The sequence below is a fragment of the Eptesicus fuscus genome, chromosome 11, assembly GCF_027574615.1.
Source record: "Eptesicus fuscus isolate TK198812 chromosome 11, DD_ASM_mEF_20220401, whole genome shotgun sequence".
Classification (NCBI taxonomy): Eukaryota; Metazoa; Chordata; class Mammalia; order Chiroptera; family Vespertilionidae; genus Eptesicus; species Eptesicus fuscus.
Window position 1 is genome coordinate 78,425,262 of NC_072483.1, and position 27,156 is coordinate 78,452,417.

General features: G+C 38.1%; 1 protein-coding gene and 2 pseudogenes across 1 annotated transcript in view; all 3 read right to left on the reverse strand.

The window, feature by feature from the left end:
• Positions 1–389: 389 nt before the first annotated feature.
• Positions 390–464, reverse strand: LOC114232863 (U6 spliceosomal RNA; annotated as a pseudogene).
• Positions 465–8,377: 7,913 nt separating this feature from the next.
• On the reverse strand, positions 8,378–8,988 carry LOC114232835 (60S ribosomal protein L9-like; annotated as a pseudogene).
• A 14,010-nt stretch (positions 8,989–22,998) lies between these two features.
• CPS1 (carbamoyl-phosphate synthase 1) overlaps positions 22,999–27,156 on the reverse strand; it is a 110,056-nt gene continuing 105,898 nt past the window's right edge. The window contains exons 36-38 of the mRNA XM_008145205.3: positions 26,537–26,649; positions 24,848–24,977; positions 22,999–24,088 (exon numbers count right to left, since the gene is read on the reverse strand). Of these exons, the coding sequence (XP_008143427.1) occupies positions 23,990–24,088; positions 24,848–24,977; positions 26,537–26,649 (342 nt within the window). The 3' untranslated portion in view covers positions 22,999–23,989. The remainder of the gene's footprint in view (positions 24,089–24,847; positions 24,978–26,536; positions 26,650–27,156) is intronic.

A 27,156-nucleotide genomic window follows, 5' to 3' on the forward strand; every position in this document is an offset into this window, starting at 1 on the left:
TCAATCCAGTCAAGGGCACATGCCTGGGTTGCAGGCTCCATCCCAATAGAGGGTGTGCAGGAGGCAGCTGATCAATGATTCTCTCTCCCTCTCCCTTCCTCTCTGAAATAAAAAAGAACATATTTTTTTAAAAGAACATTAACTTCTCTCTCACAGCCATAGATTATTAATCAGTGTCCATGTTAATTAGGGAAAAATGATTTACCTTTGTAACCAACTTGCATCTAGAAATTGTATATCCTTCCCTGTACGAAGTAGAAAAGAGAAACCTCTAGACCTTCCCCTCCATCTCCCACCAGGTCATGGTCCCTCAGAGCCTACTCTCTCAGGCACCAGGGCTGTTGTGTTCTTTTCTTCACTCTTTATTTTGCTTTTCTTTTTTTCTTTTTTAATATGGACCACTTCTCAGGAATTTGCTTGTCATCCTTGCCCAGGGGCCATACTAATCTTCTCTGTATCGTGCTCCTGAAGCCAGCACTTCTTTACTCTAACACAGTGGTTCTCAACCTTTCTAATGCCGTGACCCTTTAATACAGTTCCTCATGTTGTGGTGACCCCCAACCATAAAATTATTTTCGTTGCTACTTCATAACTATAATTTTGCTACTGTTAATGAATCGTAATGTAAATATCTGTGTTTTCCGATGGTCTTAGGCTCTACAGCAGCAGTTCTCAACCTGTGGGTTGAGTCTAAGAGTTAGCGTCTAACTCTTCCTCTGAGCAACGATTTGACTCTAAAACTGGAGCCAGGTGGAACTTAAGTAACTTAAGTATATGTTTACATTTTGATGGTAGCCCCCATCAAACCCATCAAAAAATTCATACAAACTATTACCAATAATTTCTAAATGATCATAATATTGTGAGACCAACTTAAAGACTTTCACATAGAAATAATGCTTGTAGAGTAAGGTAACAGGCCGAACCGTATGGGCATTAGTAAATAGCCTTTGTTTAGCCAACCACATCCAACTCGGGAATCAGACCCGCTCCTTGCTCAAAGCAGCAACAATATATTGATGGTAAGGATGGATCATTAAATCCTGGTAATTAGTGGGATATTATTCCTTCTATCAAATTTGAGGCATAATTGATTAATCTTTTACTTTGAGATATTTCACATCAATTTCCTTTGCTTGTCTCAATAGTAATCCTTTCATGTTCTTAATACAGTTATTTCAAAATGATAGATCCAGCAATCAATATATATTAATAAGTGTCAAAAGGTGTGAGTTGTTATGCTGGACTTTATGGGGCATACAAGGAAAGATAAAATCTCTTTGGTCACAGATAATTAGAAACTAAATAAATGAAAGATTTCTTTTTTCAAAGCAGAGAGAGAAAGAAATAATAAGAATGCCAAATGAGTGGTTTGAAAACCCTTTGGACAATAACCATCATATTGCTCTTGCGATTATTACTCACTGGGTTTATTACTCATGGTGCTCACATTGGCTGCCTAAATCCTTCCTTACGCTTAGTTATAGAAATAAGGATTTTCTCATTTTCTTCAAAAACAAAAGCTACAAAAGACCTCAATTTCTAGTGACAAAGCCATTTTTGTTTTGACATGGTATTATAAAATATTCTCTTTTAAAATTAATCATGAAACTATTTCTTAAAGCATTTTGGTAACCAATTATTACTTTCTGCATTGGGCTAATTTTTTATTAGTGAACAGTATAATGACTATGGTATTAGACACATTTTTGAAGTTTTACCTGCTAACGCAACTAATCTAGAATTTTAGAGTTGCCCATACTTCATACACCAGGGAAGACAAAGAGTGACACTTTGGAAGAATGTGTGTTGTTGTTTTTTTTTAATCAGGCAAAGCATTGGTTATTTTCATTTTATTGTCCCTCCTCCCTCCCCTTTTTTTAAAGAGAGAGAACTTTTCACACTGGCTTATTTAATTAATGATGCATGTGTGACCCTGTGAATATTTTAGTGCACTGTGAACTCTGGCTACAAATATAATTTATATCAAGGAAACTGTTCATAACAGGAAAGAGAAGCAGCTACATTATCAGTTTCATCTCTAATGGTTGTCATAATTTCTTCTTTCATCTTCCAAATTTGATTTTAAAAAGAGCAAATATGTTTCTGCTATGCCAGGGTGACATATTCATTAATCACAATACAGTTTACCATTATGAGCTACATTTGTTTATTACTAAAATAATAGCTGCCATATGAGTAACTAATCTGATATTAATATTCTATTAAGATAATTCAACAGTGCATTATAAATATTAACTACAAAGAGAATTCAGAGTGATTGGAGAGTTCTTTTGTTCCAAAATTGAAAGTATCATGTCAACTATTGTCATGAAATGGTCAATAAAAAATACATAAGGCATCAATTATATTGTGACAATAACTATAAAGTAAACAAAGAAATCTTTTCTTTTATCCTTACGGCCTCTTAATTTCAGTTATAAAAAAACTGTTATTTTAAAAGTATATAAAGACAGGATTTTTTAAGCAATATGTTTTACGATATGTGCACAGAGATTAAAGTAACTACACATGTCTGACTTCTAACTCATGCTGATAACTAGGAATTTTCTCTTTCTCATGAATTCATGTTTCTTAGAGATAACAAGCTACCCTGGGGAAAGGAGCCCTGGAGAGAAAGGGGTAGTATCTATTACTGGGAGTTTACAAAGTGATGTTCTCTATTAACATTTCTCATTCCCTGGATGCCTTCTCTGACAGCTCCCAAAGCTCAAAACTGACGCAAAAGTTTAAGCAGGTAGATGATGGGAAGTTATACAGGCATTGTGGCATTCTGGAAATAACACAAATTTAAAATCAGAGGTGGGTTCAAATAAAAATAAAGTGATATAATGCATATAGATATCTGGTATTCACAGACCTTCAATTAATTACAGGTAGTATTTATTTGAACTATTTAAGGCCTACCATGTGGCAGACATTGTGCCAGAAGACAGTGGTGAATAAGCCAGACCCAGCTACTTAGGGCAACCAACCGTCATAGTTTGTCCAGAACTTTCCTTGTTTCAGCAAAGAAAGTCCTGCATTTCAGAAACTCCTAAGCCACAAGCAAACCAGGACTACTGGGCACCTACCAGAGCATCAACCTAACAAACAGGCTAACTATATCTAGATGCCAGCAAGGACTTGACCACAGTGTGAAACTGGAGTTTCACAGAGTGGTCAAAAGGGAGAGCAAAATTATCATCACTCATACTGAATCAAAGTGAGGGTGAGAATGACAGGACTCTAAAGGGGTTGGCGAGGGAATCAAGAACTGGATGAAAAACAGGACATGTTAGGGCAGTGGTCGGCAAACTCATTAGTCAACAGAGCCAAATATCAACAGCACAGCGATTGAAATTTCTTTTGAGAGCCAAACTTTTTAAACTTAAACTTCTTCTAACGCCACTTCTTCAAAATAGACTTGCCCAGGCCGTGGTATTTTGTGGAAGAGCCGCACTCAAGGGGCCAAAGAGCCGCATGTGGCTCGCGAGCCACAGTTTGCCAACCACTGTGTTAGGGCAATCAGCTGAGGAAGCAGCTGTCAGAGCCATTCGAGATTCCTTGGAACTGTAAACTGTCCTTGAGGAACCCTTTACAGAGGGTTAGTGACTTTCCTGTAGACATCCAATGGAGGCAGAAGGTATGTAGGAAGCCAAACAAGGGTGTAGGCAATTATATCACTTGGGGGAGAGCCAAAGCTTAAAACATTTTCTGTGGACAAAGCTTGACTAGACCACATGCTTGAAGCATCATATAGTCTTGATCTCTCCATAGTACCTACATCTAGTAGTGAGAGTAACTAAAGCTCCTGATATTACCCTTGGCCTCATGGTCCTGAGGCAGTGTTTTAAATGTTAAGCTCCTCTGTTTTTTCTTCCTGGACTGTTATCTCAATATTCCTCCAAGCTTTCTTCACCTGGTGTTTCCTCCCATGCCTGCCTTCCCACCCAAACCTTCCTATAGCCTCCAGAACCCACTATTTTTATTGGGAACTCCCATCAGATTCCAACTGCATCAAAATTGCTCGTGTTTATTGTTTAGCCTCTCCTCTCCATTCCATTGCTGCTGTTTTAGTTCATGCTTGCCTGGCTGTCTGTAAATCCCATGGTAGCCTCTAGTCTCTCTGCCTCCATTTCACTCTTTTCTATTGTGTCTCCAAAGCTGGCAAAGCTGGCAGCATCCAGAATTGCCAGAGAAAGTTCCAAAATAAAAATCTGGTCATGTCTGTTCCTTGGTGTTTTTTTTTTTTTTAAGTGTTTCCTAATTTCCCTTTTGATTTCTTCTTTTTTCAAAAATTCATATTTTTATTGATTTCAGAGAGGAAGGGAGAGAGACAGACAAATATCCGTGTTGAGAATCACTGATTGGCTGCCTCCTGCAAACCCCCTACTGGGGATTGAGCCTGCAACCAGGGCATGTGCCTTTGACTGGAAATAAACCGGGACCCATCAGTCCACAGGCCAACACTCTATTCACTGAGCAAAACTGACTGGGATTGATTTCTTCTTGGACCCAATAGTCCTTCAAGAGCATGTTGTTTAAATTCCACATATTTGTGAATTTTCCAGTTTTGCTTCTGCTGTTGATTTCTCCTCCTCCTCCTCCTCCTCCTTCTTCTTCTTCTTCGTAAATATTTGTATTGATTTTAGAGAGAAAGGGAGAGAGAGAGAGAGAGAGAGAGAGAGAGAGAGAGAGAGAGAGAGAGAGAAACATCATTGATGAGAGAGAACCATTGATTGGCTGCCTCCCCAAGCCCCTGACTGGGGATCGAGCCTGCAATCCTGGCATATGCCCTGACCAGGAAAAGAACCATGACCTCCTAGTTCATAGGTCCACGCTCAACCACGGAGTAACGGCCAGCCAGGCTGTTGATTTCTAATTTTATTACATATTGGTCAGAAAAGATACCTGGTCTGACTTCAATCTTTGTAAACTGGTTAAGTCTTATTTTGTGACCTGGCATATTATCTATCTTGAAAGTCCAAGTGTGCTGGAGAAGAATGTGTATTCAGCTGCTGTAGAGTAGAATGTTCTGTAAATGTCTGTTAGATAGATTTGGCCCATGGTGTTGTCCAAGTCCTCTGCTTTCTTATTTATCTTCTATGTAAGACCGTTTTTATTAATAGTTTGTATAATGATGGATGATGATCTTTTCATTATTTTAAATGGAACTGAGCATGGAAACATTTTTGCAGTACTTCTAGCAGGACTAATACTTCTCAACAGATATTTTAAGGAGTGTTGCTCTAGCTTTAACTCCTATATCCCCCTACCTGCAATAGTCTTTATCCAATGCATATGGAACTCCTAAAACCCATCATACTCTTGACATCCTCTCATTGTTGCATGTGATTCTTCCTCTTTCAGAAATGTTCAGTTTTTATTCTTTCTCCTAGCTAATTTATACCTCATCTTCAAGACAAGTGTACCTTCTTAGCCCCTCTACATCTGGTTTAGATGCCCTTGCCCAAACTTCCAGGGCACCCACTTAATTCACTTAGCACTCTGTATTTTCCTGAGAAGAGAAGACTTCTTATTTACCTTGGTTTCTTCAGTGATCAGTACAGTTTCTGACATATACTTGGTATTTGCTAATGAATACATGGGATGTTGAAGACAGTAAAGAAGAAATAATTAAACCCAAATGTAATGAGTGAAATTGGACCAGCAGTATAGTGACTACCTGTCTGCAAGATTAATAAGAAGAAACAAAGCTATATTTCTGGAATGCTCTGAGTACAGAAAAATGAACTACAGGACCTCTGAGGTCTTCTTCTTGCCTTTGGAGTCTGAAATTCTGGGAGAATAATACATATCTCTATGAGTTTGATCTAGTCCCTTCAAATTCATTTATTATTCTTTATTTAAATAATGTATGACTTACCCTTCCAGCTGAATATCAATAGGAAAAACAAATCTGATCTTAGATTTCATAACGTCTCCAAGTAAGGAATGCATTCAAATTCAATGAAATTAAAAGACCTTAGATACGAATTATTAGGGATTTCTCCTCTCTCTTAACTGTCATTTGTACAGTCAGTCTTTTTCATGTTTTGTTTTTTTTTACTTTCTAAATTCTCTTACAGAGATTTTAAATTAAATTTTCTTGACTTGTTTAGTGAAAACATTAGAATCTACAGAGAAAATTTGTTGCATTTATAACCATCTTTTTCCCTGTCAAATTTTTTTCCTTGTTCTTTTATGACTTCTTTTTTCACTAATCTGCTCTGCCAAGGATTCTGACAGCTGAGATATGTGATTAGTGCCATATTATATCTCAACATATAGACTTAAATTTAGTCAAAGTGGTCCTAGTTGAAGTTTTTATTTGTCAAAATATTTTACTCTTAAGTGAGAGCTACCCGCACATGCCTTTTACAAAAATAGTTCTTGCACAAAAAGATTTACTATATCTCTCCTTCTTAGTAATTCTGCATAAGTCACCTAATGCAGCTGAAAATCACAGGTTTCATTTCACTCTGTGTGTGGGGGCGGGGGGCGGGGTTGGGTATACACAGTAAAATTTTTCATGCCTACCAGTACTTATGCTGAAATAAGGAAATTAACTTTCTTACTTTCTGGAAAACATTGTCTGCTAATATTACTGCCTATGCTTCCTTGCTCAAATGTGGCTCACAGACTACCACCTCATGAAAATATTACCCTAAATTTTTTAACCCTTATGACATTCCTCAGCATTGTTTGAGAGATGGAGAAAGAGAAATTAGTGCAAATTCTGATACAGATAATAAAAAGGAGAATTTTGGAAAATTGGAGCTTTCCTTTTAATTTATTTTTTTAAGTATCCCTAAACCCTTAAGGTATGCTCTACAAAGGTAGTTTGTTGCCCCTTTTAAGGAGAAATGTTACCACGATACCAGCAAAACCAGACATTTCTAAGTTTAATTTGTTATAGAAACAGTGTTTTATAAAACTTATTGACCTATATATGACTTGTTCTAGTCTAATTATGGATTTATAGATGTAAATTTTAATATTTGAGGCATTAACACATTTTTAAGTTTTTTATGTGAATATTAAGAAAATAGTCTCTTAAAACTATGCTTAGAACATCATGAATTCCTCGAAGGAAGGTCTAAGTTTTATATGGCTTTATCTCTTGTGCTTGCTATACAGCTAGGCACATGTTAGTATGAAAAAGCACTGAAATTGAATTTGAAGTGGAAAACTGAGGCAAATGACAGCATAATCAATGAAAGGCAGATTTAACATTTTTACTTCAAAAATCCACAGTGGTCCTAGTTGAAGTTTTTATTTGTCAAAATAAAAATCCACCTGTTGGCCTAAAAAGGGGAGATTTTTAAGTAAGAGAATAGAATTAGATTAGATAGTGTAACTACCACAAAAATTTCCTCAGTTAAGCAATTCATGAAGCTTGTTGTACAGTAACTGAACTAGCTTCCCTGTAGTCCATTACTGAGTACATTATCTATCACCTGGAATACTGCAGTGGCCTCCCAAAAGGCATTATCATGTCCAGTCTTGTATTCTTACAAACCATTGTCATACTGCAGCCAGAATGATAAAGTTAATCATCTCTTCCCCTTTATCCTCTTGGAAATCACTTAGTACGGCATGTCCAATGGGGTGCTGGCAAACATGATACATGCAGAGGCTTAAACTCCATTAAACATTGGGGCTTCTGCTTTTGGGGGGCTTTTGGAGCTCAGTCATCATGTGAAAAAAACACATGCTAGCCTGGTAGTTGATAGAGACTCATGGCTCCATCACTTCCATTGACCCACCAACTTCCAAACATGTGAGTGAGGCAATCCAGTACCAAACAGCCATTAGCTGACTACAACCTTATTGAGAAACCCAGGCAAACCAAGCAGAACTGCCCAGGTGAGCCTATCCCTATTGTCAACCTACAAATCTTGAATTGATAAGTGACACTGTTTTACCTGTTGATTAGAAGGATGGCTTATTACACAGCAAAGGCTAACTGATGCAAATGAAAACTGTTACAATGAGAAATTTGTCTATATTTCAAAAATAAAAATTCACATTCACTTTGATCCAGCAATACTGTTCATTGAAAATTATTCTACAGACACACCCAATACCCACACATGTACAAGGATATCATTACCATAATGTTTGTAATAGTAAAATATTGAAAATAATCTATAAATTCATTAATAAGGGATAATTAAACATAATGTAGCTTGTTTATTCAGTGGTATTCTATGAAATCATTACAAAGACTGGGGTAACTCTTGATGCATCAATATGGAAACACTATCTAAAATATATTCTCATTTTTAATACATGGCTTTTATTGCATCTTTAAAATATCTCAAATAAGTCTGAGGAATCATTCAACATCTTGCTGTTTCTATAGCTGGACAACTTAGATCTTATTCATCAGCCTGCTGAACTGTTCCTTTTTCAGAGACATAGATAAATCCAAAAATTCTCTGACTCTCCTTTTTTTTTTTTATTGTTATGTCCTGCTGTATCAAAGCAGCTAAATTTGACGCAATTTCAATGTTATTTACTTCAAGAATCAACTCATTTTTCTGGGCTTGAGGTACTGAACAAGCAGCACCTGAACTCATTCGAACCCTGAGCATATATTTTTCGACCAAAAAAATTCTGATTTCAAAAAGAGAACCATTCTCCTGAGTAATGATGGTGAAGGGAAGGTGAGCGTACCCAGACACCTCATCTTGTAACAGAAGCCCAGTGTAATACCCTTGATCATGTTCTGTACTTGACTGCAGACAGTGGGAACGGTGGCCAGTTCCTTTCTCTTTCCTCACTCTTTGTCACCTGGAGTCTCTTCTTTGTCTTTCCAAGGAGACTGAGTTCTACATGGATGTGATTGAAGTCCCCCTGCAGGGTGCCTCTGGTGCCCTTCACAGTAACTGTGTGTCCCCTGAGAGTGAGGGCGACATTTTTGGGGATATCAGCAGTCTGATGGCTGAGAATGCTCTTCATCCTCGCAGTAGATGCGGCAAAAATAACATATATTCTTAAATGAAAAAAGCAAGGAGTAGAACAGTATGCTTGAGCTGGTGTTTATAAGTGTGTTGTGGTATATTTGTGTATCTCTGAATATTTTCATAAGAATATTGGATCTGGAGAATTAAAACAACTATCCTGGGGGACAGATTTTGGAGGATGACATACTTTTTCATCATATGCTCTGTTCACATTTTGAATTTTGCACCAGGTGCATAAATTACTGACCCTAAAAGTAAAGCAATCATTTTTTAAAAATCATGATATCTTCCCATTGTCCTTGGGATATAATATAAAGTTTTATTGTTGCCTGTCCTGAACTTCCTCCCCGCTAGCTTGGTGAGGCTGCCGATCGCTTGAATCTCCTTATTTGCTGAAAACCTTTAGCTAGCCTGGAATAATTATCTAACTCTTATTCCCAAGGCAGTTCTATCAAGAAGGCCAGACAACCCAGGTTATGGGAAGCAGTTTTTGTTTATTGGTTGACTTGATCGGTGAGAAAACTCAGTTTTCTCTCTAGCCTAAGACCAAAAAGGTGGGGTGGCGGGTAGGAGGGTGGAGGGAAGAATGTCTGTATATGCTGATCATGGGTTTTATTGTCATCAACTAAGAGTGGCCTCAGTGGATAACTGAACCTGTCACCTAATTACTGTCAAAAAGTGTGGCTTAATAACACCTACTCAAAAGCTTTAATAATCATTTGGCAGACTTCCAAAGTTTAATTGGCTTATAGTTAACAACTTTATATCATAGGTCAATTCATTTAGTTACCTAGGGGTATATTTTTGTAACCAGTTTATCTTGGAGGTGTACCAGGAGCTGTCTTTGATTAATATTAGGCATTCTGTTGTTGCCTTATTGATATGTTTATGACTACCAAGAACAATTGGGAACATCTGCTTTGACTTTTTTTTTCAGACTCAAATTATTATAACCATGTTATAGAGTTCTCTGACATACAATTTTGGAAACTTGAGTGCCCCTTTATTCATTTGTTGGAATGGGCCTGACACTAAATTGCTTTCAAATCATATGGCTTGTCAAATATTCTACCTAAATTCAGTTAGCCATTGGAAGTGAGGAACATCCCTGACCTTAACTGAATTTCTGACTTACAAGGTTTGCCAGAGAAGATATTTTCAAATCATTTGATGTTCAATTCTTTACAGTTGTTGGAGGATAAATAAAACTCAAAGATTATTTTAATTACATATTTTTCTAGATATTCTGAATCACATAACCTGTTTCCCATTGTCCTTAGGATAAAATCCGCATGTCTTCTCTCATTCACTGAGGTTCACCCAGACCACATTTCTTGTTATCTCTCCAACTCACCAAGACTGTTGTTTTTCCTCTGGGACCTTGCAACTGTTGTCTATGCCTGTAACATCTCTCTCCTAAATGTGTCATGACGGGGGCCTTCTCATCATTCAAGTGTGCCTCAATTATCATTTTTCAAAGAGGCCTTTTTCAGTCTCTTAGTTACTCTCCATCACTTAAACATGTTGCATCATTTTCATAATATTTATCACTATTAAATTAGTTTAGTGATTCATCTGTTTGCCACCTATATTCCAAGTGGTGTATGTCATCTGTGAGACCTTATCCACCCCGTTCACCAGTCTATCTCAGTGTCTAGAACAGTGTCCCGTATGGACTAAGTGCTCCATAAATATTTTAAGTATTTCTTAAATAAATAGATAATCAGAGTAAGTTACCTACATTGAGGGACAAGCAGCCACAAAAACTAGCTTTTATATTATAATAAAATTTGGAGGATTTAATTCACTATATCCCTCAGTATTCCTCTAAAGGATTTATACAAGATATTTATCTTGCATACTTATATACAAGATCAATTAATAACTTGTATGCTTTGACTTGGGGTCATATATCACTTGTAACCTATCTTACTTCTATCCCTGGCTAACAAACACAGGACCAAATCTAAAATCCACCTCCAAAAATGAAACAGAAATTTAAGGTGCACATCTGGAGTCCTGAACACAGTCTTAGAATTATTGCCTAGTATCATTTTTACCCATCTCTTTATTTTATTTTATTTTATCTTAACAAGTTGCACTGTGTGCATTTCTGTAAGTTTTTTCAAATCCTTTTTAGAATGAGACAAGTCGGATAAAAAAGAACAAATATATAAAATATGTATGTCCATTCAATGTCTGTAGAAAGCCTACCTCAGGCTCCTCTCCCCTGCAAATCCTTTAACTAAAGTAGCTCTTAATGTCCACTGGTTACAATTCAGCATTCAATCAAATGCTGTCTTATAGTATGCTCTAGTTGTTTCATAGTATAGATATCATAAATTTCTTTAAGTCCCTATTATGTATATATGTTCTCCAAAGCACCTAGAATAGTACCTGGCACATAATAGGTATTCCATAGACCTTTAGTAAATTAATGAATGAACAAACTGCTCAATGAAGGGGTAATATTGTTTCTAAAACTACTAAAAAATAAACCAGTTCCTAATATTCTAGAATCATACCTATAAAAGCAATGGGAATTTAGGAAATTTGTTGTCTAATAGGTTTACTAAAAGAACAAAGAAAGTATTGATGATGTTCAACTCCATAAATATTAAGAGACAGTCTATGCCATGCTTTCAGGATACAGAATTTTACTAGACACCAATTCATCAACTTTGCAATGCTTTTGTATTGATTCTAAAGTGCTTTTTGGATGAACTTTGAAAGCCATTTGCTGAGTGTGAGATTTTGTAGGCTTGGGGTTGTCAATAAATGTGTTTTTCTGTAATTAATAACTATATGTTCTTGCACCTGTGGGGAAGATGAAGCATCTTTCTAATTTCATGTTCAGCAATAAACATGAGCAACTGTCTGCATGATTCCTTTTTTGATTCCAGCTGCCAACAGCTTGGAAGGCTTTGAGTCCAGCTAACTCTACATTCCCTCATTAGCTGGTGTCCCCATTTATTTTTCTGCCTAAATGGGTAGAGAAGTCATTTTGTTTAGCTCATTCGGATCTGTTGAGAAAGATACCAGTGTATCAACACCTGTCACTTTTCAGTAAATCCTAAGAGGAACTGGAGCTTTACAGCAGATTTGCCTTGGCAGGAAACAAAATGCTTGAGGATGGCAATAAATGACTCGGTTCCATGAAGCTGCCATCTCGTCCCTTAAAGTGGGGAATGAGCATCAGTCTATTATGGATGTAATTAATCCAAATCACTTACAAGACAATAAAACTTAATTATGGATTCTTAAAAGTGAAGAACCCACCAATTATGCTTAATAGGCTTTTTCTTGATTGTAGCTAGTGACTTAAATTTGTTGAGGCTATTTTTCCAACAGTTGATTTTTTTTAAATATCATTTTATTTTTAGTTAAGTAGACTTGGTATAACATTGCTTTGTGGTGGTATATCAAATACATCCATTGACTTCACTTTATTCCCTGTATTTTGAAAAACAATCAGTTGAGAAGTAAACTCTTGGATGTCTTTATGTAATTGGCATTCTCTGTACCTTAGAGACCTTCTATCTTTATTATCTGTTAAAAGTATTTCCCTCTATCTCTGAACAGCTGAATATTTCTCTTTACATTGATCTTTTTGTTGTTGTTGTTATTTTTTGTTGTTTTTTGCATATCTGAACTTGAGAGTGCAACCAGGGAAAAGATTTCAAAATTCATTCTGATTTTGTCAGATTCAACAGTGGGTCAACTGTTGTTTGTGAATGAGAACTTCATCCCTTGAAAGTGTATTAACAAGGACATTATTAACTTGATGACCCTCTACCCACAAAGGATTAAGCTGTCCCCAGAAACCAGCAGTTTATTCTTAAAAATAAATTATAGGAACTAACATTTATTGAACTTTTATTATGTGCCAGGTATTTTCCTATAGCAGTCTACATGGGTTAGCTTATTTACCTATACCACTGTTCATAAACTAGGTACTATTACTGCCCCTTCTTTACCAATTAGGAAGCTGAAGGAGTTTAGACAGCTTGTCCAAAGTCATGCAGCAAGTCAGCGATAGAGTCAGACTTTAAACTCAAGAACCCCAGTTTTAATCCTTTAGTCCAGTATTCTCACTTGACTAGAGGGTAGAAAAGGATGTACACATACATGTGCTCTTGTTTCCTTAAAGTTTGTCATGTGCTTACTTTTGTAAAGCACCATGGTCAATATCATAAGATTTTATATGTGTATATATATCATATGTAGGGGCCTCTTTGGTAGATCATGTCCAAAGTAATAGTTACTGCCAAACATATGCAGTCTGCTCCTAGTTCTAGCTATGCAACTGCTTCAGAACTTCCTATCTCTTTCCTAAACCTCATCCAAATAGGTTTCCAGCAAAGATTTTTATTTGCTCTTGAATCAGTTAAAATTACTATTATTGCAGATCTTCACCCCCGTTGACTTTAAAGTACCACCTAGCATTCAACAGCAAATATTATTTTGTGCTGTGGGAGATCTATTTCAAATAATAAAATGTTGTTCATACACGGCTCATGAGATTTGCACTGTGAATGGCGTTTTCGGCTGTGATGGTGGCTCTGCACAGAGGTCCTCGGACTTCTAGATTGATTGAAATGATTTGCAAGTTATCTAGTTAAAGTTAGGGAGCACTATTACTTAAATAGGGCTACCAATTCTTTGCTAGGTGGAGTTTAGTTCCTCTCTCATATCTGAGCTGGCTTTAGTGATGTTTTTGACCAATTTTAATGCAAATGGAAGTGACATTCTGGGAATCCCAAGAATAGGTCATAAGAATGTTTGCAACTTCCACTTAGGTCTTTCAAAATGCTACTCTGGAGAAAGCCAACTACCGTTTACGATGTTTAACTGCCCTGACACCACCATGTTGGAGAGGCCAAATGTAGGCACTCTGGTCAACAGTCTCAACTGGGTTCATTCTCCCACTCATCTTTCCCAAGGCACTGCACATGGGAGTGATGTCATCTTGGACCTTCAAAACCATCCCAACTACCAGCTAAGTACAAAAAAAGGACTTCAACCAGTGTCACAAAGGCAGAAGAATTATACAGCAAAGTCTGGTTCAAATGTTTAACATAATTATGGGATATAATACAATCGTTGTTATAAGCTTTGGGGTGGTTTTTTTATGCAGCAGTGGATAACCACACAGGGTATGATATCTGGCTCTGTCACAAGGGAATCAAAGCTGTCATTCTGATTCTATCATCACAGAATCCTAAAGTCCCCAGGCCCTAAAAAGGCCATTTCACAATTATAAGCAGATTTGCCTTACCTATAGGGATCCAGCTAAATAAGCACTGACTCTCCCCTATAACTGGCCCCTCAGAGTGCGTCTCCAACATACTCAGGAATGAGTCCATCCTGGCAGACTTCTGCATTGTCTGGGTCCACTGAAAGCCACCAGCTCCCCCAGCTTAGGACTATAACTCAGGTTTTCATCAAGGATCCAAAATCAGTTCTTGTAACCAAATAGGTATTCAGACCACATCCAACTCTTCCTTTATCTGTTTGTTCATTCCTCCTGCCCTCCTCTCTCAACTCCTTTGATCTCCACCTTGCTCTTATTTATGGTCTCCTCTGAAGCTCCACCTTCTCTGAGATCTCCTGCTTCTCTTATACTTCCTCCTTTTACCTCTGTATGACCCTGCAGTCACTTGACCTCTCTCCACATCTGTGAGTTAGGAATGGTGTGAGCATTAACATAAGATCACCTAATTTAACTGCTAGCATAGCACAGGATACAGAGTAACTGCTCAAAATAGCTTCACTGTTATTGATAACATTACTATTATTTGTCAGCCTAAAACAAAAGTGGCCCTGCCAGTTAACCCATGCCAATAAATATCTGTCTGACTACCAACTACAAAGTGCCATCACTCCTTCCTATAACAATCTAAACTACATTTGGACTCATTTGGAACCACCTCTACCATAATCTAACCCTTCAAATCAAAGTAACCACACTGCCCAGAAAATCATAGCATGTCATGGTATGAAGAAATATAATGTTCAGACCCATCATACAGAGAACTGTCTGCCAAACTGTCCCTGAGTCCACTCCAGAAATTCAAATTCGTGCAACAGAACTACTCATTATAATTTTATAGTTTTTTTTCAATTAATTATTTCATTTCTGATAGACATATCAGTTATTTTAAATTGGGTTAACCCAATGTTACAGAGCATAAAACATGCTATCTTAGTCCAAATAGTATAAAGTGGGTAAAACATATTTTTTACATATCAACTAAGAGAAATAACTATTTGCAATTTTGTCTTCCTAGAATATATGTTATTAAGGAATCTTTAAACATTTTAACATTGTATCAATTTCACTTTAACATTGTGACTAGATCAATGATAACTATTAGAATGTCCTTTTTTAGGGCTCATCCCCCCCTCCCCGAATATAATAGATATTCAGTAAGTCATGTACTTAATGATAACTGATCTCTTTCCAGTCTTTAAAAATGGATATCCAGCTGCCTTCTGGACATCTGTATTTGGTGCATCATAACAATACAACAGTAACGGCTAACGCTTAACACTGTACCCAGCACTATTCCAGGAGCCTAATTTACATTTTCTCTGTCTAACCTTCACAACCCAAAAGTAGGCATTATTGTTCTCATTTTACAGAGAAAACAGAGGCATGAAAAATTTAAATAACCTACTCAGAAGCTCACAGTTACTGAGTGTCAGAGCCTGGGTTTAAACCCAAGAAGACTGGCTCCACTAACTATATACCATTTCCGTTCTGCCTCTCATGGACACCTGCAACTCATGTGCCTAAAACAAAACTTATCATTTTCAATCATAAATCTTCTCTAATTTCTTGGTTATCTAGCACCAAGAAACATCATGCAATTCTCTCTTTAATTCTCTCTTTAATGATCTAATTCCCTTCCCCTTCGCTCCCCACCTCCCTGGATCATTGTAATATTGCAATATCTCCTAACTAGTTTATTTTTGCCTCCAAACCCGGTTTATTCAATCCATTCTTCATTCTGCAGTCAAAGTAAATTTTCCCCAAATGCAAATCTAGTTATATCACCTCCTACCTTAAAACACTTCAACAGCTTCCTTGTATCCTTAAAAAAGTGTTCACACACCTTAGCATGGCTTACGGCTCTTACGATTTAGTGTGCTATCTCCCTAACCTCACCATCCACCCCACAGGCTTGATGCTCCAGTCACACTCAGCTTCCTTCAACTCTTCAAATAGTTTGTTTTCCTTGCCTCGGGATCTTCATGCATCCTGGTTCTACTGTGTGTGCAGAACACACCACAACTTCTTCAGCTGGAAAAATTCTACTCATCTCTCAGGTTTCAGCTTAGATGTCGCTTCCGGTGGAAGCCTGCCCTAATCTGCCCTGGCATGTCTTCATGTAACTCCTAAACTTCCTTAACTGCAGCATCAATCAAGCTCTATTATCATAATTTTAAAGAACTACCTGCATTCCCCACTAAAATGTCAGTTTCATGAGTACAAAACTGACTTATTTTACTTAAAGTAGTTACCCAGTAAGTGTTTGTGAAATTAGTGAATAAATTTAAAGCACAAAAGGGTTAAAGAAAAGTGATGCAGAGATACTGTATTCAAAAAACTACATACTCTCAAATTGCCTATTTTCTGTCAAAAATGTATTCCCATATTTAGTGTGAAATATTCTATAATAAGAAATTAAAAAGAAGCAAAAGGAATGGTAGGTGGCCATGATGAAACTATAATGGATAATGGAGAAAGAATAAATGAAGGAATAGATAAAATATAACTTTCAGAGGTTGATAAATACATGCTTATTTAATATCATGGACAAGAAGATATACACAAGCACTCATAAGATTTCTGAAACAATAACCAGGATATAGTTCTACTGACCTATGATAATCTCAGAGAGAAAGTAGATTTAAGATTTTGGAAAATTAGTGTTTATCAGTGTTTCCTTTACAAATTTTCCCAGCCTCCTGAATACATGAAGAGAAAAGTTAAAACTGGAGGCCCAGTGTAAACAGTATCAAGATCCCGGTAATGAAGAGAGGAAATAGAAACCCGTAACTAAAAAAAAGGACAGAAACATAGTCATTCTGATCAAACCCTTCTCACCACAATCAGTTTTTAGAATCAAAACTGTGTGGATTCATTGGTTTTGAACATCTATACTAATAAAAACCTAGGTGGCCCTTGTGCCCTCGTGCCCTCATGTCATCACAAGATGGCCACCCACATGTTGTTACAAGATGGCTGCCCCACATTGTCACAAGATGGCCGGCAGGGGAGGGCAGTTGTGGGTGATCAGGCCAGCAGGGGAGGGCAGTTGGGGGTGATCAAACTGGCAGGGGATCAGTTAAGTGTCAATCAGGCTGGCAGGGGAGTGGTTAGAGGGTGATCAGGCTGGCAGGTAGGTGAGTGGTTAGGAGCCAGCAGTCCCTGATTGTGAGAGGGATCCCAGATTGGAGAGGCTGCAGGCTGGGCTGAGGGACAACCCGCTGCAGTGCATGAATTTCGTGCACCAGTCCTCTAGTCTACTATCATGACATTCCAGGAATGCAAAAATCAATAACAAATATGGCTGAACCTTTCATATGCCAGTATGAGCACCAGAACTCATGACTGGCTCTTAGCACTAGGTTTGAGAAAAAGAGATGCTGAATAATCTTAAAGTATATATAGTGGGGTAACCTCCATGGGTCAACAAAAAAAGCATCATCAATTAAAACGAACTTCATCATATGGACATTATTAGTATGAGTACAGTAACCCAAGAACCTGTTGTTTCATGTATTTCTGAGAATATCTGTTAGAAACCAGTCTTCTGCAGAGGTTAGCATAGCAAAACACATGCAAGGTAAGGCAGGGACCATTCCCTGATGAGTCAAAGTACCATCTGTTTGCATTCAGAAGTCCCCAAGGCCCCACATACCCACAGATTTCAACAGAACCAGGAACTAGAGTTAGTGAATTACTTCTGAGGCAAACAGGACTCCACACAGTACCACAAGGCACATAATGATAGATTTAGCACAAGGTGATTTTTTGCTCTGGAGGCTCCAATGTTGGGAAAGTCAAGTCAGTTATGCTTCATCTTATTCAGATACAATGAATAAAGTATGAGCCTCATTTACATTAAATACTTATGCCTCATGGTTTTAAAAATCTCTAAAAACTGCTACTCACATTTTAACTGCAACCACACTATTTTTCCCCTGCAGCTCCCTATATATTTTAATTATGAGAGGGAAAGAAAGTATATCAAACCTGGCAAAGGATATGACACTACGTGTTCAATTTAATTAGAAAACATTTTTTAAAAGAATTTATATGTAAATCCTCTTGAATGGAGAGATTAAAATAAATGTTACAGTCAAATTAGTTATTCCATATAAATTTCATTTGCAGCATTCTTTGTGAAAATTTGTAAAGATGACAGAAAACATTTAGTAGAATATTTCTCTTATGCTAACATCCCCAAAATCCTGCCATATTTTATCCTTCTAGGTCTCCCAGCGGCAGGTGGTAGAGAGGCCATAAAAGACATTCCACAATGCCCTTAAAATTTAGAAAAATATATACATATAGTCATTTAGACATTAGAGATTCGAGTGTATCTTTATCAATAAAATACATACATGTTTCAAGTTATTTCTCTCCTTTAATAAGCCATGTTGAGTTTTTTTTTTTTTACTTCTTTCCTCTTTCTCCATGTTGCTGTTTTGCTTGTCTTCATTATGGCTGCAAACATCATGGAGCTTTGTGTGGGAAACTGTTATTTGGGGACACAAACATCTTAGACTGTTTGGTGAGACTGTTGGTGTTTTTTCCTTTGATGAACAAAGCACTTCTCTGTGGTGTGTGTGTTCCTTTTAGGTCACACCTTAAAGAAATAATTAGCGAGGCTCACAGTTTCAGGAGAGGAAAAGTGGACCTTGGCTACCAGAAAAGCCCATTTTGGTTGTGGTCAACAATCAATAGTATCCTTGTGGATACAAGTCCTTTATAAAAGTGAAAGTTGTAAAGACACAAAAAAATGATCTTTGAGCATCAAGAAGCAGGCACAAATGGTGCTGATTTTAACTTGCTGAGGGTTGTTGTGTTGTTTTTTTTTCTCTCATTACTACATTGATCTCAGCAGCTGTAGGTACTTAAACTCTCTTTCTGGAACCCTCGCACCCTACATTATGCACAAGAGAAGTAGGGACAATTACTACCAATTTTTCACAGAGCCCGGGGAGCCACTCTGCAGGAGGGTAGAGGTTCTTCCTCCTGCCACGAGACCTTTCCACTCACCAATTGCAGCATCTTCTTAGAAAATAGCATGATAACATCATTAAGAAAAATAGAATTTTTTTATATAACAACGGTGAAAGGATCCATGAGAGAAAGAAGGGGAGAAATAAAGTTCAGCGAGTCCTTGCCAAGCTATGGGTGCCTCCAATGATATGTAATGAAAGGCCTTTGTGGGTTTGATTGGGTGTGTGTGAGCATTTATGGCACCTGCGCCTGCAGGGGGCCGCCCCGGCAGCCAAATGGTAATACTGGGGTGCAATTACAGAGCACTTAACCGAAGTCAGCCCGCTTTGTTTCTCTGATCATTTTCATTTTCATTGTTCAAGAAGCTGTGGACACTGTAGAAGCTGAGGTTCAAAGACCTGCAGCTGCTGAGATAAATGAATGTTGTAGCTGTTTTTAAAGTTTCCAGTTTGTACTGTTTGCAAAAGTTTCCAGTGGGAATACTATTTAAGAGGAAAGTTTGACAAAAGTGCAGTTAAAACAGTCTACTTACCTTCCCAAAGCCGTAAAATCCTCAATCTATATATGGATCATTCTTTATTCCTCTTCAGTTCACAAGCTGGCCGAGCTCCTGTTCCCCCCGCCCAGCAGAGCCGGTCCCCCGGCCTGCTATTAAATTCTCAGTGTGGAAAAAGCGACTTCGATTTTCTCCTCAGCTCTACAGACATAGACCTGAGGTTGTCTGCACTTGTGATATATAACAGATCCAGACATTTAAAAACGTGTTAACCTGTTTATATGGAAGAATAAAAATGTTCCGAGAGGACAAAGCCGTGCCAAGTCGGAATACAAGTCTGCCTCCACTTTCCTGCGTTTCCCTCATCCAAGCAAAGCTCATCGGTGCATTAGCTACTTGTTCTCTAAGTCTTTTTAAGGTTTTGAGCATTAGAAAACAGGAAGATAACAAAAGCAAACATTAATATAATTCCATTTTCAGAACCATGGAGACAGTAAATCTTGTCTTTGGTTTTCCAAAGACCCTTTATTTTTCCAGGAAAAAATAGAGGGTTCGTTTAGGGGGGGAAAAATGCTGCTTGATTAATTATTGTTACTCTGCTTATTTTATTTCCCATATTTTGCAAATAGCCTGTTCAAATTAACATAAAAACTGAAAACTTTTGTTAAATCCCCACAATGCAAAAATTAAGTATTGCTTCAAACTTTCGGGACTTGCAGGAAGCAATTGTTGGTTTCACAGTATGAGAGGCATTTCTACATTGCTCACCTGCAGCCTGTTTTCTTTTTGTCAAAGTTTACTTTTCCTCCTCCTCTGCGTGTTTAGATGCAGAGATAGATGATAGATAGAACAAGCAATAATAAATCAAATAGAGTAAAATGTTACCAATAGGTAAGTCTGGGTAAAGGTTGTACTATATATTTTTTATTTTTACATATTTTTAAAATATATTTTATTGATTTTTTTTTTTTACAGAGAGGAAGGGAAAGGGATAGAGAGTTAGAAACATGAATGAGAGAGAAACATCGATCAGTTGCCTCCTGCACACCCCCTTACTGGGGATGTGCCCACAACCAAGGTACATGTCCTTGACTGGAATCGAACCCGGGACCCTTCAGTCCAAAGGTTCAACGCTCTATCCACTGAGCCAAACCAGTCAGGGCTATTTTTGCATTTTTAAGTCCAAAATTATTTTCAAATAAAATGTCTTAAAACTTCCATGTGGTTTAAACATGCACAATTAAGGATCCATCTCAATGCCTGCCCCAAGCACTCTCTCTCCACACATACCTTGAGATCCAGCCATGCCAAACTACTCATTTCCTCAACTGAATGCCCTTATCCTCTAGTCTGCCCAAGGAACTATGACACACTGTTCAAGACAACACAGGAGTCCATTTCACCTGAAAATCCTTCCCCGGATCTTTTCAGGCCGGTTAAGTATTTTCTTCACTGTGAGAAGTGATTTTTTTACATGTTTATCTTCATTAGCATATAAAACATAAAAAATGAGACTGCATTTTGTGTGACTTGGTCATGTATGCCTCAGTTTCTTAATTTATAATATGGAATATGACAGTACCTATTCAGAGGGATGTTTTGAGGATTAAATGGGTTCCTTCATGCTAAGTTAGAAGTGCCTGATGAATAGCAGGTGTTCCTCATGTTATGGTAGTGCCGTGCTGTGACGGTGACAAGTAATATACTATCAGAAAAGCCCGAGAATAATAGGAGTAGGAGGGATCGTGGTATAGCCCACAATAAATATTGCAGAAATGTATTAAATATTTTCAGGTAAAGGAATGGATCATCAGGGAATACATTATTCTGGTATTGCAGGGAAGAAGTAATGAAGATCTCACAGTGATAACAAGGGGGAGAGAAGGAGAAATTGAATTTGAAAAGTCTTCATGTAGGTCTATATTAAGTAGTAAAACCTTTATTTCCGACTGAGACAGAAGGGATATAAGCTATTATGTCATCATTATCTTAGGACCTGCATAAAGTCACATTGTAGGTGGTATTTCTAGGATATGGTATCACTGTGGTAATTGGTATTGTCTCCACCAGGCAATATGGCTCATCCTCTGTTTGGATCCAAGTACTTTTCTCCATAACAAGCTAGTTATTTGTTTAACAGTTTATTATATGTGTGTAGCAATCTCTAGTAAGCATGTGGTTGTAACTACATATTTGAAAGGATCTGGATCAAAGGTGGTATATAACCACATAACCACATAATAAAATTTTTTTCTTTGTTTTTATTGTTGACACTATTATAGATGTCCCCATTTTCCATCCTTTTTGCCCGCCTCTACCCAGCCCCTGGTCCTCCTTCCCTCTAGTCATCGCCACACTGTTGTCTGAGTCTGTGGGTTATACGTACATGTTCTTTGGCTAATCCCTTCACCTTCTTTCATCTAGTCCCCCCAGCCCCCTCACTCTGACATCTGTCAGTCTGTTCCATGCACCCATGCCTCTGTTTCTATTTTGTTTGTCCGTTTGTTTTGCTCATTAGGTTCCACATATAAGTGAGATCATATGCTACTTGTCTTGCTCTGACTGGCTTACTTCTTTTAGCATAATGCTCTCCTGGTCTATCCATGCTGTCTCAAAAGATTTCCTTTTAAATTTTTTAATGAGACTTATAAACCAGAGGGAGACAAGAAAAACAATGCAACAGCCTAGGCTTCATTATTTTTAACTAGAAGCCTGGTGCACAAAATGCATGCACAGGGAAGTGGGCGGGGGGGGGTCCCTCAGCCCAGCCTGCACCCTCTCCAATCCGAGACCCCTCGGGGGATGTCCCACTGCTGGTTTATCGGGCCTAAACCGGCAGTCAGACATCTGTCTCACAATCCAGGACTGCTAGCTCCTAACCGCTCACTTGCCTGCCTGCCTGCCTGATCACCCCTAACCACTCTACCTGCCTGCCTGATTGTCTCTAACCACTCTCCCCTGCTGGCCTGATCACCCCTAACTGCTCTCCCCTGCTGGCCTGATCATCCCTAACTTCTCTGTCTGCCTGCCTCATCATCCTTACCCCCTCTGCCTCGGCTCCCGCCACCGTGGCTTTGTCCAGTAGATGTCCGGTCTATCTGGTCTAATTAGCATATTACCCTTTTATTAGTATAGATATTAATTTGCTCATACCCTATATTTCTTTGTACAGAAAAAAGAAAAAGTTATATTATTTGGCCTCAAACCCTGATTCATCAGATATATCAACATAAAATAAATAAATGCAAGAGTACAATGTCATTGCTTCTTAACAGTATTTTATTTAAAAGTTCACAATTAAAGCACTTGTAATAACACAAAAAGGTTAAAGATACAAAGGCTGCCTTAAGGAAGGACTTTTCTTATATGCAGATGGGAAAGGGACCTTGTGCCTAAAATGTGTGGGACTCACAGTGCAGTGAGGGCCTCAGTAGATCATTAGAATCCATAATCTGAAGGGAATGAATGTAACACCCAAGTGTATCCAAAATTGGCAGGAAGTGGGGAGGGCAGGGAAATGGCATAAATCTGAAGATTTCAGTTGGCTCAGGTTAAAATTCCAAAGAACAACAGGAATAAAACCACCTCAGCGGTATCTACCCTTTGCTGACATCCTCCAAAACCCAAAACTGCAAACTAGTGTCTTTTAAAGAAATTTATTGCTTAAAGACCTCTGTCACACTTCTCAAATTCAGTACCGTGGGGAGGGAGGATGATATTCCTGGATGAACCAGATAGAATGATTATTAAAAAGGAGCAATAAACAAACATCACGATGAAGGGCTTCATAAATTAAATCCAGGCTTTATTTTCACAAAGCTTTAGAGTATTGTGCCTTGTGAAAGGGTCCTGAGGTGGCAGCTGCTATTTATAAACGACAATAGTGTCTGTGAAGTGTACATAGAAAGAGTTCAGAAGACAGAGCAGCAACTTCTTCTACCTTGATTATCATTAATCAGCACCATAAAATGTTAGCTGCAAGTAAGCACACGGGGAAAGCTTGGCCATAGAAAATAAGGCACCAGCAGAGAGATGCATTCTCGCGAAGAACAAGTTACTAAGGAAGGACTCTCTATGCAAGGCGTTTGAAAAGTGACTGACGACAATTTAATGGTGACAGGAAAGAACATTAAGGCATAAGTGAGTAAACTGAAATAAGGTTTGGTATCAACATTCATCTCTGGGAAGGAAGTTGGAATCAGTTCCTCGGGATAAAATGTGGCTGCGGTTGGCTTGGGAATGGAGCCGGTGTCCACTTCTCTATGCCCCTTTCCCAGCACTGGACTGCCTGTAGTGGAAAAGACTCTTGGAGTCCACAGTGCGAGATTTCTGTATGGCTTCAGCGAAAAGTTTGGTCACCTGAAAATATAAGCGTAGGAGTCTTAGCAACCCAGATGATATGAAAGTGAATGTTTAATGAACTAGGAGTGAAAAGTCAGTTTCTGCTCCCAATTTTCAAAGGAGCATAAGATGAAATAAAGAAAATGTTTTCTTTTATGTAATAGGGACTTTCTGCTATATTTCAGACATCACCATGAGTAAGTTTATCCCAGCACCCTCCCCACACCTCACCCCCTGAATAGGAATTGAAACTGACCCAGGGAAAAAATATGATGGGCAGAAAGATAATGAGTCTCGAAGAATAGTCTTTCCCTGTGATAAAGAACTTGAGGAGTCACGTCCACACAGAGCTGAGCATGCCTCATGCGATCATTTTCTGTGAATTGAACAAGTGCTTGCATATATCTTGGATCTTCAATCATTAACCTGTTGCTTTGTTGGGGTGGCTTTCACTTAGACACAATGGAATAAAAGTTTGTATCTTGATTCCAGGCCACACCACACTTCTTATTTAAAGGATAATTGTATGGGTAATGAGAGAGCCATGGCTATCCACGGCTTTTGATTATCTCAATTGCTTGATCACCAGCTGTCTCAGTTAGGCCACGACCTACCATAATTGCATCATTATTTTAGATTCTATTTAGAAATTCTTCTCCATTTTGAATGTTATAAGAAGGGTAGGAGAGAGAGATGTGCATAGATCGATAAACACTCTTAAGGGAGGCACAAAAATAAAAATCCTCTTGCAGCCTGTATTTGAGCAAAAGCATATACCTGGAAATTAGTGAGGAGAGCAATCCCACTGTCAACAGCTGTCCTCCGAATCACATAATTATCATGGATAAACTTAGTGTTGTTGTTGGGGAGGTTAATCACCAGGTCAATGCTGCCGTCTCTAATCAGTCTGGAAGGATAAACAAAACAAACAAAAGCTTGCAGGTGACCATGTATATTTTATAATTAATTCTAAAATACTAACATAAATTACTCTCTTAGCCATTTGAATCAATGCCATACTGAGCTGACTGCCATTTGTCCTCCTCAAAGTAAATGTTCACATTACACTATTTGGGGAGTTACAATTTTATTACTGTACTCTTGAAAGAATTCTGGTTAAAGTCTAACAAAATTAATGGAAAGGTTGGTTTTCTCTTTAAAATGCTATCTATCCATAGTAAGAATTGGTAATTTGATAGGTATTTAATTATTTTACAAGAAGATGATTCCCCAGCGTTGAAGTCCAGCCCACCCCACATTTCCACGCCCAGATTTTAACTTTACTTCCCTGCCTGCATCCCCCTGCCTCTCAGGTGATGGTATGAGAATGCAGGTCACCCGATTCTGAGTTAAACCATTTCACATTCTCTTGCTGGGCTGCTACACACAAAGGAGACATTTAAATGTCAAAGGCATGAAGTAATGCTAATTATTGTTTTACAAAGCTCTAAGCGAGGGCTTATAACATCCCTGGAAGTCTACTAAGGTCTGAAAATTTTGCCCTTTTATTAATTTGATAATGATTTATAGCTACCTTCTTAGGAGCTCTAACAAATAGTATAGTGCAGTGGTCGGCAAACTCATTAGTCAACAGAGCCAAATATCAACAGTACAACGATTGAAATTTCTTTTGAGAGCCAAATTTTTTAAACTTCTTCTAACACCACTTCTTCAAAATAGACTCGCCCAGGCCGTGGTATTTTGTGGAAGAGCCACACTCAAGGGGCCAAAGAGCCGCATGTGGCTCTCGAGCCGCAGTTTGCTAACCACGGGTATAGTGCATAGATTTAGTGTGATTTAGCCATTCAATGAGGTGTAATATCTCTGAGAATTGTCTCCTATGTACCTATGCCACATAGTTCTGTGTTTATGTAATGGTGTTCTGGAAGGCTCACACAGCGTGCTGAAATAGTATGTCTTAGAAATCTAGCCTAAGGCATAGTAACCCACCTGATCAAAGAATAGCAAACTAAGTAATCCAATGACTGACATTATCATAGCTCTCATCAGAGTCTTCTACATGTGGCAAGTGCTCAAGAAGTTGACTGAGTCATTGAAGCACAACCTCAGTGAAAGACAGCTGGTCAAACTTGTACTTGACATACACATATATACATAATATAAGTTTGACATCAAAGATAAAGTTCTGTATTGCAGTCTTCATGCCCATGATTCTCATCACTGAGACATCAGTGTTTGTCAAGGAAAGCACCCTTACTAGGAACTATTTCGAAGATGCTACATATTACCATGTGCACAAATGGCATTATGTGTTCATAGTGATAGCAGAGTTCACGAGAATGAAACTTTACCATCACCCACAAATTCACTCATCTGAAATTGGTTGCCCAAGAGGACTTAGAGAAGACTTGCAAGGGGGTAAGATGAAGTATTCCTATCACACTGGTTCCCAAAGTTGATCCTCTATCTGTTTCCTTATCTCAGACAACTCTGCCCAGTTCTTACTTTCTGATGGAAGAGAGGCTGGGATTCTGTCCTTCCTGAGACGGCCAGGCCACTGGGGTGGCAGGGACATTGTTGGCATTGAGCCAGTCTGACGTGGCTTCTGTGGCAAAGAGCTGTGGTTGAAATGGAAAAGTCAGTTACTGGATCACAAGGAAGGCTTTCAGGAAGCAAAGAAGCCTGCTGGGATACATGTGACACTTAAGACATAAAGGAGAAGAAACTGATGAATATGAGAAGCAATGCAATACCATGAATACAGATTTAGACTCACTATCCAGAGTCATAGGCACTTTAAATATTTCTGCATTATTCGCCATGATAAAACATTTAATAACTAAGCCAGGCTTTGTGTCAATGTATTCATAACAAAGAAGGATTTTTCCTTTATTTTTATTGTTGACACTACTACAGCAAGAAGTTTTGCCTATAACTGTAGCATCTGGAAATTCTGACTACATATGGGAACAGATAAATGAAAAAGAGAAAATATATGGAAATGTATTGGAACTGTGTCCCAATTCTGTGTAAGCTAAACTTTCTAAATTTGTGATAAATGTACTAAACCTTAAAACTAGCCCAGTCAACCTATGAACCAGGAGGTCATGATTTGATTCCCCATC